Below are 15,437 nucleotides of genomic sequence, written 5' to 3' on the forward strand. Positions count from 1 at the left end.
TAAAGTTGAGAAGCTGTGGTTGATGGTTGATATAATAGAGAAACATCTTAAATTCAATACTTTAGTAGGGTTTTTTTTTCCCTTCTAACCCTCATTATGTGATTACATTATGATAATGAGGATAAAAACGAGACATAGAAAAAAACCACAACCCATTAATAACCATTAAGGAATCTTTAATTTGGAAAATATATTCAACATAAAGAAACAATTATTTAAAGCTTTGGATCGATACCTGTATAATTTAGACTTAGCTGCACATACCAGTCTGTTCTCTGTACACTTTGTAAAGCAAAAAACAAATGTGCACGCCAGTTGTGACCCATTATGAATCCTAAAACCCAAACAATTCCGTCACTTTCTTGCTTACCATGACAGCTTTAGCTTTCTTTGTATCAAGCAAGAGGCAGAGATCGATAGGGAAGGAAGTGTCCCTGTAACCTATTTATCCTACAGTTACACATGTCTTTGTATTTTCCATCTGGTTAGTGGATAAAGGTTTTGAGGAAAGATGATAGACAGACATTGAATAGAAGGTGGGCAGAGATCAGTTACAATTTGGGTCTACACAATTAAGAATTTACATGAAGAGTAGAAGTTTACACCTTGAAACAGATCATTGAGTGATCATGTTCATTCTTACTGACAGCTAGATTTTAGTGGTTGGAGTACAAGCTCTAGAATCAGGTTGCCTGGGATTGAATCCTTTCTCTGCCACTAGTTGTGTGACCTTAGGCAGGTTACTTAACCTCTCTATGCCTCAGTCATCATCATCATCTGTAAAATGGAGATATATCTTCTTCATAGTGTTTTGAGGGTTAAAGTGTACAGTGCATGCAAAGTGCCTAACACAGTGTCACAATGTCTGATACATAGTAAGAGCTATTTAAATGTTTATTGTTATTGTTAGTTTTACAGGGAACATCTAATAACAGTAGGTCTTAGGAGGATAATAGTTTTTCCACCAAAGTATATGGAAATTGGAGGAAGGGTGGCACCATACAGGAAGTCAAACAATGGGGTTCTGTAATAGCTCACTTTGTAACACATTGCTTGAGGAAGAAGAGGGAAAATATGTGTCTGATTCTAGATCTTCTGACAATTTCTTTGGAACTTCCAGTCCATCTCTTAGTTATTCTTAATCCCTGAAGATAACCCTATTTAGTTGGAATGGTCTGTGTTTGACCAATACTAGTATAGTCTTCACTTTCCAAATAAAAGTCTTCTTGTTGACTACATGACCCAGAATAACAAACACTGCTAATTAACTAACTGATGTCTCTTTTATGGAAGAATAACATAAGTATAATAAAGTGCAGCAAGTGTACTTGCTAGTACAAGTGTTATTTTCTACATATTTCTATACCCATGTAACCACCACCCAGATCAAGATATAAAACACTGTCAACACCTCTGAAAGCTCCCTTATGCCCCTTCCAGTTAATAATCCCCAACAGAGGTAATTTCTCTAACTTACATCACTCTAGATAATGTATTACTTGTTCTTAAAATGTATAGAAAAATGGACTCATATGTTATATATTCTTTCATGTCTGGCCTCTTTCACTCAGTATTATGTCTATGAGATTCATTCATGTTGTTGAATGTAGTAATAATTTATTCTTTTTTATTGTTTTGTACTACATATTCCATTGTATAAATCTACCCACCACAATTTGTTTATCCATTCTCCCCTGTGGGGTTTAATTCTGTATTCTCTATTGTGTTCCATTAATCTGTTTGTGTGCCTTTATGTCAGTACCACCCTGTACTGATTACTATAGCTTTATAGAATTCCCAAAGTCCTCCAACCATGTTCTTCTCCAGGATTGTCTTTACCATTTTAGGTCCTTTGTATTTCCATTTGTGTTCCAGAATAAACTTGTTATTTTCCATCCTGAAAAAAAAAACTTATATATTTGATTGTGATTGCATTTAATCTATAGATCAATTTGGGGAGAATTGGTAATCTTGACAGCATTGAGTCTTCCTATCCATAAACTTGGCATATCTGTGCTTTTGCCTAGGATTTCTTTCATTTATCTCACCAGTATTTTTCAGTTTTGGTGTAAAGGTCTTGTACATACTTTGTGAAATTCACTCTTGAGAATTCCATACTTTTGTGTTCTGTGATAAATTTTAAATTTAATTTTCCAATTTTTACTGGTAATGTATAGAAATGAAGTTGACTTTTGTATATTGACCTGGTTTGTATCCTGAAATGTTGCAAAATTCACTTGTTAGTTCTACTAGCTTTTTTGTAGATTCTTCCATTTTACTTCTTTTCTTTGTCTTATTGCACCGGCTAGAACCTTCTACACGATAGTAAAGGAAAGTCATGACAGTGGACATTCTTGTATGTAGCACATCTTATAGGGAAAAATTTAGTATTTTCACAATTATGTTATTAGCCCTAGATTTTTTATACATACCCTTTATCAGCTAGAAGAAGATCCCTTCAGTTCCTCACTTGAGAGTTTTATTCATGAATTTTATCAAATATTTTTTCTGTACTGAGAGGATTATATGGTTTTTCTCCTTTATTCATTTAATATGACTGAATATAACTTACTAAGTTAACATTTCTTTTTGAATGTTAAACCAACCTTGCATTTTTGCAAGGTCATGATACATTATCCTTTTTATATAACACCTTATTGGATTTGCTGTTGATTTATTCAGGAATTATGTGTGTTCATGAGGGATGTTGATCTGTAATTTCTTTTTCTTTTTGGGCTTTGGTATCAGAGATATGCTGGCCCCATCAAACAAGTTGGGAAGTGTTACCTCTCTCTCTCCTCCAAAAGAATTTACGTACTATTGACATTATTTGTTCCTTAGCTGTTTGAAAGAATTCACCAGTGAGGCAGTCTCAGCCTGGAGTTTTCTTTGTAGGAAAATTTTAAATCTACCATTTTACTATTTGTTTCCTATTTGTACCATCTGTTCTTTGTTCCCTTCACCCTCTTTTTTTGCCTTCTGCTCAATTAATTGAGTGCTTTTTAAATTCCATTTTTATTCTGTTTTGTTATTTTGTGCTTGCTCTGGGGTTTACAGTAGAAGTCTTTAACTTATCATAGTCTACCTTCTAGTTGTATTATTGTACTTCACAAATAGTATAAGAATGTTACAAAGTTTACCTCCAGTTTTACCTTCCTGACCTTGATACTTTTGTCATACTTTCATTTACACATATAACTGTAAAATACATTGTTACTATTTTTGTTTAAACAGTTGATTATCTTTTAAAGAGATTTAAATAATAAGAAGAACATCTTTTTTTATTTACCCATGTAGTTAATATTTCTGGTAACTCTTAATTCTTTTGTGTAGATCCAGATTTCCATCTGGTGTCATTTTCTTTCCACCTGTAGGATGTCTTTAAACATTTTTCATTGTGTTAAGTCTGCTAGTAATGACTTCTTTCAATATTTGTATGCCTGAAAAGTCTTTATTTCACTTCCTTTTTTTTTTTTAACATATTTGATGTGCTTTGATTTTTTTTTTTTTTTTGGTACTGGAAGATAATTAAGTTTGTTTATTTTTGGAGGACGAACTGGGAATTGAACCCAGGACCTCATGCATGCTAAGCATGCACTCTACCGCTTGAGCTATACCCTTCCCCCTTTTCACTTCCTTTTTTAAAAGATATTTTCACAGTACAGAATTCTATATTAATTTTTTTTTAGTAATAGACTCCATTTTTTAGAGCAGTTTCAGGTTCACAGCAGAACTGAGCAGAAAATACAGAGTTCGCACATAGCCCTCCCCACCCACACATGTATACTCCCCTACTCTCAACATCCCTCATCAGTGTGGCATATTTGATACAATGAATGAACCAACATGGACACATTATTATCAACCAAAGTCCATAGTTTACATTAGGGCTCACTCTTGATGTTGTACATTCTATGGGTTTTGACAAATGCATAATGACATGTAAGCCACCACTGTAGTATCATGCAGAATAATTTCATTGCCTTAAAAATCCCTTGTATTCCATCTATTCATTCCTCCCTCCCTCCCTCTCCCCAAACCACTGGAAACCACAGTCTTTTTATTGTTTCTGTAGCTGTGCCTTTTCCAGAATGTCAGTTGGTTGGAATTGTAACTTTTTCAGACTGGCTTCTTTCATTCAGTAATATATCTTTTAAGTTTCTTCCATGTCTTTCATGGCTTGATAGCTCATTTCTTTTTTTTTTTTACTGCACATATATTTTTAAATTCACATATATGTACTGTTCATTGTTTCTAAGAATGTTTAGAGCTTTTAGCTTTTTAAACTTACATAGTTATCAAAGGAATAAAGCCAACTACAAAATAAAAATTAATTCAGAAAGATACATGCACCCTGCTATTAACAGCAACATTATTTATAATTACCAAGATATGGAAGCATCCTAAGTGTACATCAATAGTTGAATAGATAAAGAAGATGTAATGAAATACAACTCACCCATAACAAAGAAGGATATTTTTGCAACTTGTGGCCCTTCATTCACTTTTCTTTTCACTTCAAAAACCAGAATTTTATAACTGACATAAACATTTCCATTGCATCAAAAACAACAAAATGCCTAGAAATAAACTTAACCAAGGAGGTTACCTATATTCCAAAAACTGAAATGACTCAAAGAAATGGAAAGATTTCTTGTGCTCTTGGATTGGAAGAATCAACACCATCAAAATGGCCACAGTACCCAAAGCAATCCACAGATCCAACGCAACCCCCAGCAAAATACTCGCAACATTCCTCACAGAACTAGAACAGACAATTCCAAAATTTATAAGGAACCACAAAAGACCCCAAACAGCCAAAGCAATCTTTTGTAGGTCTCTATTTTCCCCCTTTCTTCTTTTTGTTCTCTTTTCTTATGGTTTGATGACTAGAGACGGTCCTTTAACATTTGTTGTAAAGCTGGTTTGGTGGTGCTGAAATCTTTTAGCTTTTGTTTATCTGTGAAGCTTTTGAGTTCTCCATCAAGGCTGAATGAGAGCCTTGCTGGACAGAGTGTTCTTGGTTGTAAGTTTCCCCCTTGCATCACTTTAAATATATTGTGCCACTCCCTTCTGGCCTGTAGAGTTTCTGCTGAAAAATCGGCTGATAACCTTATGGGAGTTCCTTGTGTGTTATTCATTGCTTTTCTCTTGCTAGTTTTAATATTTTCTCCTTATCCTTAATTGTTGTCAGTTTGATGACTATGTGCCTTGGTGTGTTCCTCTTTGGGTTGATTCTGTGTGGTACTCTCTGCGCTTCCAGGACTTGGGTGACTGTTTCCTTTCCCAAGGTGGGGAAGTTTTCTGTTATTATCTCTCCAAAGATTTTCTCAGGTCCTTTCTCTCTCTCTTCTCTTTCTCGGACCCTATAATGTGATTATTAGAGCACTTCACATTGTCCCAGAGTTCTCTTAAATTATCCTCATTCATTTTTATTCTTTTTTCTGTTCTGCAGCAGTGATTTCCACAAATCTGTCTTCTAGCTCACTGATCCATTCTTCTGCCTCGTTTAGTCTATTCTGGTTTCCTTCTAGTGTGTTATTCATTTCAGTGATTTTATTCTTGAACTCTGGGTATTCTGTATATTTTCCACCTCTTTGCTAAAAACTTCACTCTGTGCATCTATACTCCTCTTGAGTTCCCTGAACATCTTGGCTATCATTACTTTAAACTCTTTCTCAGATGGATTGCCTATCTCCTCATCACTTATTTCTTTCTGTGGGATTTTATCTTGTGCCTCGGCCTGGGAGATATTCCTCTGCCGCTTCATATCTTCTATCTTTCTATATGTTTGTGGATTCCTTCCACAGGCTTTGGGATAGTTGTTTTCTTATTTCTAGTATCTGGCCCTGGTGGATGAGGCTGGACTAGAGGCTTATGCAGGTTTCCTGGCAGGAGGAGCCGGTGCCTGCCCACTGCTGGGTGAAGCTTGGTCCTGGACCTCTGGTGGGCAGGGCCATGTCTAGAGGCACTTGTGGCTCAGGAAGTCTGCTGGTGCTTGGGGCTGTATTCCCATCCTGTATGTTGTTTGGCCTGCAGCTTCCCTACAGGCTGTTGGGTGGGGCTCAGCCTTGGTGCTAATGATCCAATCAAGATGTCAGCATCCAAGAAAGCTCATGTAGATTAATACTCCTGGAATGTCCACCACCAGCTTTTATGTCCCCTGGGTGAGCTGCAGCTGTCCCCATGTCCCCAGGAGATCCTCCAAATCCAGCAGGCAGGTCTGGCCCAGGTTCCTATGAAATCACTGCCTCTGCCCTTGGACCTGGCAGATGTGAGTTTCTGCGTATGCTTCCCAAGCGAATGGAGTCTCCGTTTCCCCTAGTCCCTTGGGGCTCCCAGAGCCAAGCCCCACTGGCCTTCAAAACAGATGTCCTGGGATCTCCTTCTCTTCCCAGTGCCAGGGCCCAAGCTGGGGATCCTGACGTGAGGCTTAGAGTTCTCACTCCTGTGGGAGGGCCTCTGCAACTTAACTATTCTTCAGCTTGTGGGTCACCCACCCTGGGGGTATGGGGCCCAATTATATCAGCATTACGTCCCTCCTACCGTCCTGCTATGGTTTCCTCTTTTTTTTAAGTTTTTTAAATTGAGTTATAGTCATTTTACAATGTTGTGTCAAATTCCAGTGTAGAGCACAATTTTTCAGTTATACATGAACATACATATATTCATTGTCACTTTTTTTTTCACTGTGAGCTACCACAAGATCTTGTATATATTTCCCTGTGCTATACAGTATAATCTTGTTTATCTGTTCTGCATATGCCTGTCAGTATCTACAAATTTCAAATTCCCAGCCTGTCCCTTCCCATCCCCCTCCCCTTTTATCCTCTTTATGTTTCCAGTTGCAGAAGATCTTTTTTGCTAGGTCCCAGTCTTTTTTTGATGGATGTTTAGCATTCAGTTGTGGTTTTGTTGTAGTCACGAGGAGAGATAAGCTCGTCATCCTACCACTCTGCCATCTTGACTGGAAGCCTACTTTTTTTGTCTTCCAGTATTTTAAAGACGTTTCACCACTGTCTTTTTCATTGTTTCTGACAAAAATTCCACTATTGTTTTTACATATATAATGTGTCTTTCTTTCTCTGCGTGCTTTAAATTTTTTTCTCTTTATCATTGGTTTTAAGAAATTTGATTACAGTATACGTTGGTGTAGTTTTCTTCATGTTTCTTCAACTTTGGGTTTGTTGAGCTGTGGGCTTGTAGTTTTCATCAAAGTATAAAAACAGCCATATTTCTTCAAATATTTTTCTGTTCTTCTCCTTTCTTTCTAGGACTCTGATTATGTGTACATTAAGCCACTTGAAGTTGTCCCACTGATGCTTTCATTTAGGAGTTTCTGTTACTATGTCTTCAAGTTTACTTTTCTTTTCTTCCGCAGTTTGTAGTTTATTAGTCTCATTTTGTATATTTTTTATCTCTACAACTTTGATTTGGATCTTTTTTATGTCTTTCATGTGTCTCCTTAACATGTACACGCTTTCCTCTACCTTCCTGAATATATAAAGCATATCTATAATTGAAATGTTTGTTCCACTTACATGTAATATAAATACTGATAGAGCTGGGTTAAGCTATGTTGCTCTTTGGTTTTTTATTTGCTCCATCCTCTTTGTTTCTCTTTTTTATTTTGTTTACTCAGGTATTTTAAAAATTGTTTTATCACCTCTTGGTTTTTAACAGCTTTATTTATTTTCTTATTGATAAATAAATCACATACCATACATTTGACCCATTTAAACTGTACAGTTCAATAGATTTGAGCATATTACATTATAATTTTTTTAAATTTTGGTGAAATATATAGAATATAAAATTTGCCGTTTTAATAATTTTAGGTGTATAATTCTGTGACATTAATAAAATTCATAGTGTTGTGCAACCATTATCACTGTCAGTATCCCAAATAGAAATTCTGTAACTGTTAATCAGTAACATTCCCCCTACCCCCAGCCCCTGGTAACCTCTAATCTACTTTCATCTCTATGAATTTGCCTTTTTTAGGTTCCTATAATTGGAATCCTACAATTATTTGTCCTTTTGTAGCTGACTTATTTCACTTAGCATCATATTTTCAAGTTTCATCCATGTTGTAGCATGTATCAGAACTTCATTTCTTTTTATGGCTGAATAATATTCCATTGTAGATATACTGTATTTTATTTATCCCTTCATCTGTTGATGGACCCTTGAGTTATTTCCATCTTTGAGCTATTGTGAATAATGCTGCAATGAGTATTGGCATATAAGTATCTGTTTCAGTAATTCCCTGCTTTCAATTCCTTTGAGTATATACCTAAGAATGGAATTGCTGGGTCATATGGTAATTGTATGTTTAGCTTTTTGAGGAACTAACAAACATTTCGTCATAGCGTTGCACCATTTTACATTCGCACCATCAGTGTGCAAGGGTACCAGTTTTTCCACATCCTCACCAGCACTTGTTATCTTCCATCTCTTTATTATAGCCATCCTGATAGGTATGAAGTGCTATTATGTCATTATGGTTTTGATTTTCATTTCCCTAATGACTAATGATGTTGATCATATTTCCATGTGCTTATTGGTAATTTGTATATATTCTTTGGAGAAACTATTCAAGTCCTTGCCCATTTCTTAGTTGAGCCTCATCAGCTGCTAAGGAAAGCTAAGGAAACCATCTACATGGAGTGGAGAGGCCATCAGGCTGGTCAGCTTGCCCTTGTTATTCTCATAGGGATTTTTATATCTTCATCTTATTCTCTTCTACCTACACCCACCCACTCCCTCATCCCTAAGGGAAGCTTTGGTAAGGTGTAGGGGAACTCGTGCATATATCTCTGTTGAATATATACCTAGGAGTGGAATTGCTGGGCTATTAGAGATTTTCATTGTTTGTTTTAAAGTGCTTATGTGCTGGTGGGAATGGTTCAGTAGATATTGAGAAGTAGATGTTGCAAAAGAAAGTGGATAAACAAAAGAGTGAAGTTCTTTAGGTTTGGGCCCTTATACAAGTAAATACATAATCTTCCTATGGAAATTGAACATGTTCTTATGGTTCAAAATCTCTGGATTATTCTGGACAGAATAGGCAGATGCTTTTTGAGCCAACTGGCTTATAAGGAGCCTTTATTATTGAAAGTGTAAAGAGGAAAAGACTTTTCCACTAGTGGGAAGAACTAGAAGAGTGCTAAAACATCACATGCATTGCTATGGTGGAGAAGAAAAAAGGAGGGAAACCTTTCCAGCTGTCTTATACTGCTTACCATATGCATGGCAGAATATACCATATTCCCTGCTTTTGGGAACTAGTGGTTATGAATGGCGAGTCTGTACCTGTGAAGAGAGGGAATGGGGTAAAGAACATTGGAACTTCAGCAGAATTAATGAAAGTAAAAGTATTGTAGGTATTATTGCAAATCAATCATGTAGACAATTCTAGGGGTCAAACAATTCATGCTTTTTTTTTCCTAGTCTGTTACCTTCAAAACAACCAGCAGAAATCTTGCTCGAGCCATGTGTATGAAGAATCTCAAGCTCACTATCATCATCATCATTGTATCAGTTGTAAGTTTTTGTCCTTTTAGTGTGTGATTTTATTTTTCAATTTCTAAGAAATTAGGTGCTGGAATTCTTTCTCAATGATTAGCACTCTGAAATGAGCTATATATAATTTCTAGCGGTGAAACATATGACCTGGCATTGGCTTTCCTATGAAGTCCCTATGACCTATCATCTCTACTTAAACCCCATCTCTCTATTGAGAATTCTTATATGTAAGCAGTTATTCAAGGCATGCCAATATTCCTGGTTATTTAATGGTTTTCTTGCTACTAAAATGGGATCCTTTTAAAATTACATTTCCTAATTGACTCCATATTTTCTGATTACATTTATATTTTCTAGTTAATTTCATATTCTATTTCTTTATTTCTGTTTTTTCTCTTTTCTAATTCATGTATTTTGTTTCTGGCAACCTTCCATAACTTTTATTAGTTGTAATAGCTTGTCAGTTTATTCTTCTGTATTCTATAGGTCAGGAGTCAACAAACCTGTAAAATCCAGATAGTAAATATTTTTAGACTTTCCAGACCACATACAGTCTCCGTCACAAATTCTTTGTTTTAGGCAAGCGTTGAAAAATGTAAGAACCATTCTTAGCTCACAGGCCATGGCTACAGTTTACTGACTCCTGCTATAGGTAAATTATGATACTATTGTTAACAATTTTAACCACATCATTCATATATATAATGTAATTTTATATAATTATTAATTGCATTATATAATTATATATAATTATATTGCATTTATGAACAGTGTTCAAAAATTATATCAGTGGGCATCTATATTTAGTTCCTAGTTTTAATTGGAGTCTTTCTAATATAAGAGTGATATACTGTGAATTCTTGTTAAACATTTATTGTCAAGTTAAAGAATGTTTTATTTCTATATTGCTAAAATTTTTTATCGGGAATAGACATTTTAATTTTAAAAAATGATACTCTCTACCCAGTGAATTGATATCTAACTATCTACATTTAGTATCAATGTATTGAATGGCATTAATAAAAGCACTAATAATTAACGGAACTTTCATTTCTGGGATAAGTATTAAGAGGTCATTATGTAGTTTCTTTTAAGTCATGGGTGAGTTCAATTTCTTAATATTTATTTAGTAGTTCTCTTGTCTGTAAATATAATTAGTCTGTATGCTGTTCTCCTTTTGAAACCCCAATATAAAGATACTGGACTTCTTTGAACTATCCTGCATGTCTGGTAACATTTTTAATATGTTTAAACTCCTTTATTTTGCATCACTTTCTGGATGAATCATTCAGCTAACTCTTCCAGCCCTATTCAGCCTGCTATGTAGGTCTTCTTTTTTTTTAAATAATTAATTTTAAAATTTTTATTTTTTCATAGCCAGTTTTTAAATTTCTAAGAACTCTTATTATTCTTATTTTAACTTTTTTTCAGTGGAACTTGTACTTGTTAACAGATGTAGTATCTCCTTGGATTTTTCTGGATATATATTAAGACATACATCACAGGGAATTAGCTTATGCAATGGCAGGAGCTGGTTGTCCGGAAGGGCTGACTGGACCTGTGGGGACAGGAGCAAAGCTGTATTAACATGCAGAATTTCTTCATCAAGGAAACCTTGGCTCCACCCTTAAGGCCTTTTAACTGATTCAATCAAGCTCATTCAGATCATATAGGATATTGCCTTACTTAAAGTCAACTGTTTATGAGCCTTAATCACATCTACAAAATACGGCAACACTTAGATTAGTGTTTGATTGGATTACAGTGTACTGTAGACTCCCCAAGTTGACATATAAGACTGACCTCACAGGAATATAGTTATGTTTATATGTTATGGGTATTTTTAAAATTTTATTTCTAATACGGTAAGTACTGATAGTTATAACTGCCCCTAAACAAGAACTCTTTGAGGTCCTCACTAATTTTTAAGAGTGCAAAGAAGTCCTTGAACCAAAAGTTTGAGAGCTGCTGCTCTAAAGAGTGGGGGAGGGATGCTTTACTTTGGGGGTACTTTGTGTCTGGGCAAAGCAGTCTTTCCTCCCCATCATCTTGTCATTTACAGAGGCTCAAAGTTAACTTTGCACAGATACCTCTGACTTGGTTTCACTTCTCCTTGACCCGTTGCTCAGGATCCTCAGGTGGCACATTCTAGGCGTCTCAGCTTAGTTTCTTCCTCCTTTTTTGACCTGGGAATTTAGATTGATTTGTGAAGCTGGATTATTGTTAAATTCAGATTATACTTACTTAATACATGCAAAGCACTTTGCCAACTCTTTGCCAAAAGGTGTTGTCACCTAACATATAACACTTCAGCTTTAAAAATCCTTATATTTTATGTGTGGCAAATAGTCAACTTTATATCAAATTGGAATATCTGTGTATGTGTGAATGTGATGTGAGTAGTTTAGCCTATTCATTAATAACCAGAATTTTCTGTAACCTCCACCCCTAACATTTGTAGAGAAGTAAGAAAAAACACTTTGCTGACTTTAGGGAGGGGGCATGGAATTCATAATATACTTTTTTCAAGCATGTAAGTAATGAAGTCAATCACTTAATGATCTTTAAAAAGTTGTAGATTAAGGCAAAACAAAATGACTGGTTTAATATAGTGAACCTAATGTTTAAAAAACATCTATTTTTGGAATATAGTAATGTGAGCAAGCATATACCATTAAGAATATCATAATTTAAAATTATAATAACATAATTAAAAGACTAATACATCTTTAATAGGACTAGCATTTTGCTGTTACTTATATCATCAGCTTTCCTTTGATTGGGTAATTATAATTATTGTGTCATTATATACTAAAAGGTTCATAGTAACATTCTTGCTCATAGGTGATACAGATGTAGAGTCTACTCATGATTTGTAATATTTTTAATCATTCTGATAATGAGAAATTAATCCATGTGCAAAACCTAAAAGTGTACTGAATTATAGAATCATTCTTCAAGGGAGTTATGTTAATTTGTGATCTTTATGACAATGATACATCAGTGTTACTCTTATATTTTGATTCTGTCTACTTTCCAGTGAAGAGAAACACCACCACTGCTTTCTCTCCCACTGATGAAAACATAGTGGAATTCAGATGGGTGAAAGTTATATCAGAAAAGATCATTTTAATTCCACTTCTGTCTTTGAAAATACTTGATTAGTGTATTATTACACAACTGCTACTCTAAGTATTTGTTAATAGGTCTTACCATTATATATTACTTAGGAGCCTATGATAAATTCAAGAAAATAAAATTGCCTTCCCCCTCCCTCTAGGTATTCATCTATATTATTGTGTCACCTCTCTGTGGTGGATTTACATGGCCAAGCTGTGTGAAGAAATAAAAAAGTTATCATTTACCAAGAATACAAGAGAACAAGGAGTTTAAAGCAATCCGTGTGATTCAAGCTTTTTAATACTGACAGGTGGTGTCTGCCAGTCTCTTCAACACTCTTCTTTCTCTTTCGTTTTTTTAATCTTGATCTGTGCCTCCAGATTTATCTTTGTCCTACCAACCAATTTATTCCAGTGCACTTCAGATGGAACCATTTTTTGCAGCAGTAGCTTTAAAAAGGCATTTTGTTTGTTTCTTTGGTTTTGTTAATTAGTGTCATCTACTTACAGAAACATTTTTGTTTGTAACTGCACAAAGCTATCACTGAGGTGGAAACCACCTGTTTTATGAGATGTCTACTAAAACTATGGATGACCTTTGTGCATACAGAAGTATTCAGGAGACAGTATTGCCAACATCTCACCTTAATGTCTTTTGATTTTGAAGGGTTTTAGGTGCTTAAAAATAATATAAATGGGGAATTGTTATTTGGGGAATTGCAGTTAAACTGTTGATAGTGCTTACTTCTAGCAGTCCAAGCAGGTAAAGTATTCAACATTTAATCTCAGTCAGTTGGGGAACATTTTGCTAGCCCATTAGAAGCACAGGGAATTATCCTTGCCCTCCTACTATTTACTTTTAGGAAGAAAGTTTTGATCATTCACCAACCTCACAGATCTTAATATCCTCTGTTTCCCCACTGCAGTTGATTTGAGAAGATGGTGGCTTAAATATTGTTGAAGGTTGTGGGTTTTTATATATTCTTTTTTCTTTGATGGATATTTAGGGCAATTGTATAGATAATAGAATGGATAGTGGAGCAAGTGGGAAGGCACATTCCTCTGGCTCACCAAAGAAAAAGAAGAGAACCACAATGGATGTGCACCATTTTAGCTGTATGAAGGGAGGTAGTGTGGGGAAATTTTTGCAGCCTGGGAAAAGCCCAAACGGAATATGGTTAACAGTCAACTCCGGCGTTTGGGTTTGACTGGTGTTGAATAATAGTTTGGGTATCCTTTGTGGTTTAATAAGTTCTTTAATCTGCCTAGTTTTGAAGAATTTTGTGAGACTTGAAAGTAGACAGTATGATGTATAGACACAATACAAGACAGTTTAGCTAACATCCATGTAACTTCAGTGTGAAAAAAACTGGAGTGTAATCATACTGCTTTGGCTACTCTGGCATCTGTTAGCTAGTGTGTACTTTTGGTGTGTATCTGAAAGGATGATATTTGCTGCCCTAGATCTAATTGCATGTATTTATCAACAAATGCCAGTAAATGGAAATTATACTACATTTGACTACTTTCCCAATGACATAACAGATTGATCTATAAAACCTAGCCACCTGTTTAGCCTAGTCATGTGCCTTGAATATATATGTGTCACATAATCATAATACCTGTTCTTCCATCTAAACCTTTCAATTCATGCTGATTCATTTATTTGATGTATATTTTTGACTCAGTGGAACTCTTTTCCTGGTGATCATGTATAGTGCAAATGTTTTTTCAGTCCTCTTTATCAACACTAATGCCTTTTAATTACATCAGCATTTCCTATTGGAAAACACATTTGTTCCATGGAAACATTTGGTATTCCTGAATAATAATTTCCAAATGTCTTAAATCCAAAGAAAAATACTTAAAGCTTATTCCCCTTTCTTATACACACCTGAATAAAAATGATGTGCATGTTTTAGGGATAAATTACTTAACCATCCCTTGGTCTATTTATGTATAAGAATGCTTTTTAAAGCACGTATCTTGTTTTAAATGACGCACAAACTGAAGGAATTAATAAAATTTAAGAGTAATACGATGAGTTGCTTGTTGTAGAATTTCTTCTTGGAATCTAATTTCTTCTGGTGACATTTTGCCATACTTTACAGAACAAAAGTATTTTACTTATGCTGAAAATACATTAAAAAGTGTGACCTGGAGCCTTTCGGTAAAGAGCTATATATAGCATTGTCTCAAACATACAAAATTTCTTCAAAACCAAAAGACACAAAAGAAGTTTAAAAATACGTAGGCCATACTGAAACCAAGGAAAGATCTTGAAATGACCACACAGCCTCTACAGCCATCATCCTGAGACCATGGTTGAGATAGAAGAGAAAAAGAACCGCGGGGATTATAGTCCAATTCAATACAACTCTGACTGGTTCTGAAAGAGATGGCTCAAAGGAAGGCGTAAGAGAGTGGGAGAGAATAATTCATTGTAGCAAACAGTTTTAGATAAATGGAAAAAGAAAAAGAGTGGCAAAGATCAAATGTACAAAAGGCTGGGCCACAACAAAACAATAATCAGTCACTTGGAGCCTTTGAACCTAAGTAACTTGAAGTCAGGAATGGTTGAATATGTTTTTGTACAGGCTAGAGCAACACGAAAACAGCCCGTTTATCTCTCCCCAGGCCTTCTCCACATTTCAAATGAAGTATGCATTCCCTAACCAGACACTTAGAGGAACAAAAAAAGATGGCTATTTATTTGGTTGTTATGAAGAAAGAAGTGCCACAAGATAATTATTTCTCTTTACTTAAAACCCTTGGCCCTGAGGTCGAATA

General features: G+C 35.2%; 1 protein-coding gene across 3 annotated transcripts in view; it reads left to right on the forward strand.

The window, feature by feature from the left end:
* VAMP7 (vesicle associated membrane protein 7) overlaps positions 1 to 14,688 on the forward strand; it is a 62,547-nt gene extending 47,859 nt beyond the window's left edge. For all 3 annotated transcript variants that reach the window (XM_045504403.2, XM_074360007.1, XM_010967101.3), the window contains 2 exons: positions 9,454 to 9,546; positions 12,809 to 14,688. In XM_045504403.2, the coding sequence (XP_045360359.1) occupies positions 9,454 to 9,546; positions 12,809 to 12,877 (162 nt within the window). In that variant the 3' untranslated portion in view covers positions 12,878 to 14,688. The remainder of the gene's footprint in view (positions 1 to 9,453; positions 9,547 to 12,808) is intronic.
* Positions 14,689 to 15,437: the final 749 nt, after the last annotated feature.

The sequence above is a fragment of the Camelus bactrianus genome, chromosome X (genome assembly GCF_048773025.1).
Source record: "Camelus bactrianus isolate YW-2024 breed Bactrian camel chromosome X, ASM4877302v1, whole genome shotgun sequence".
Lineage (NCBI taxonomy): Eukaryota > Metazoa > Chordata > Mammalia > Artiodactyla > Camelidae > Camelus > Camelus bactrianus.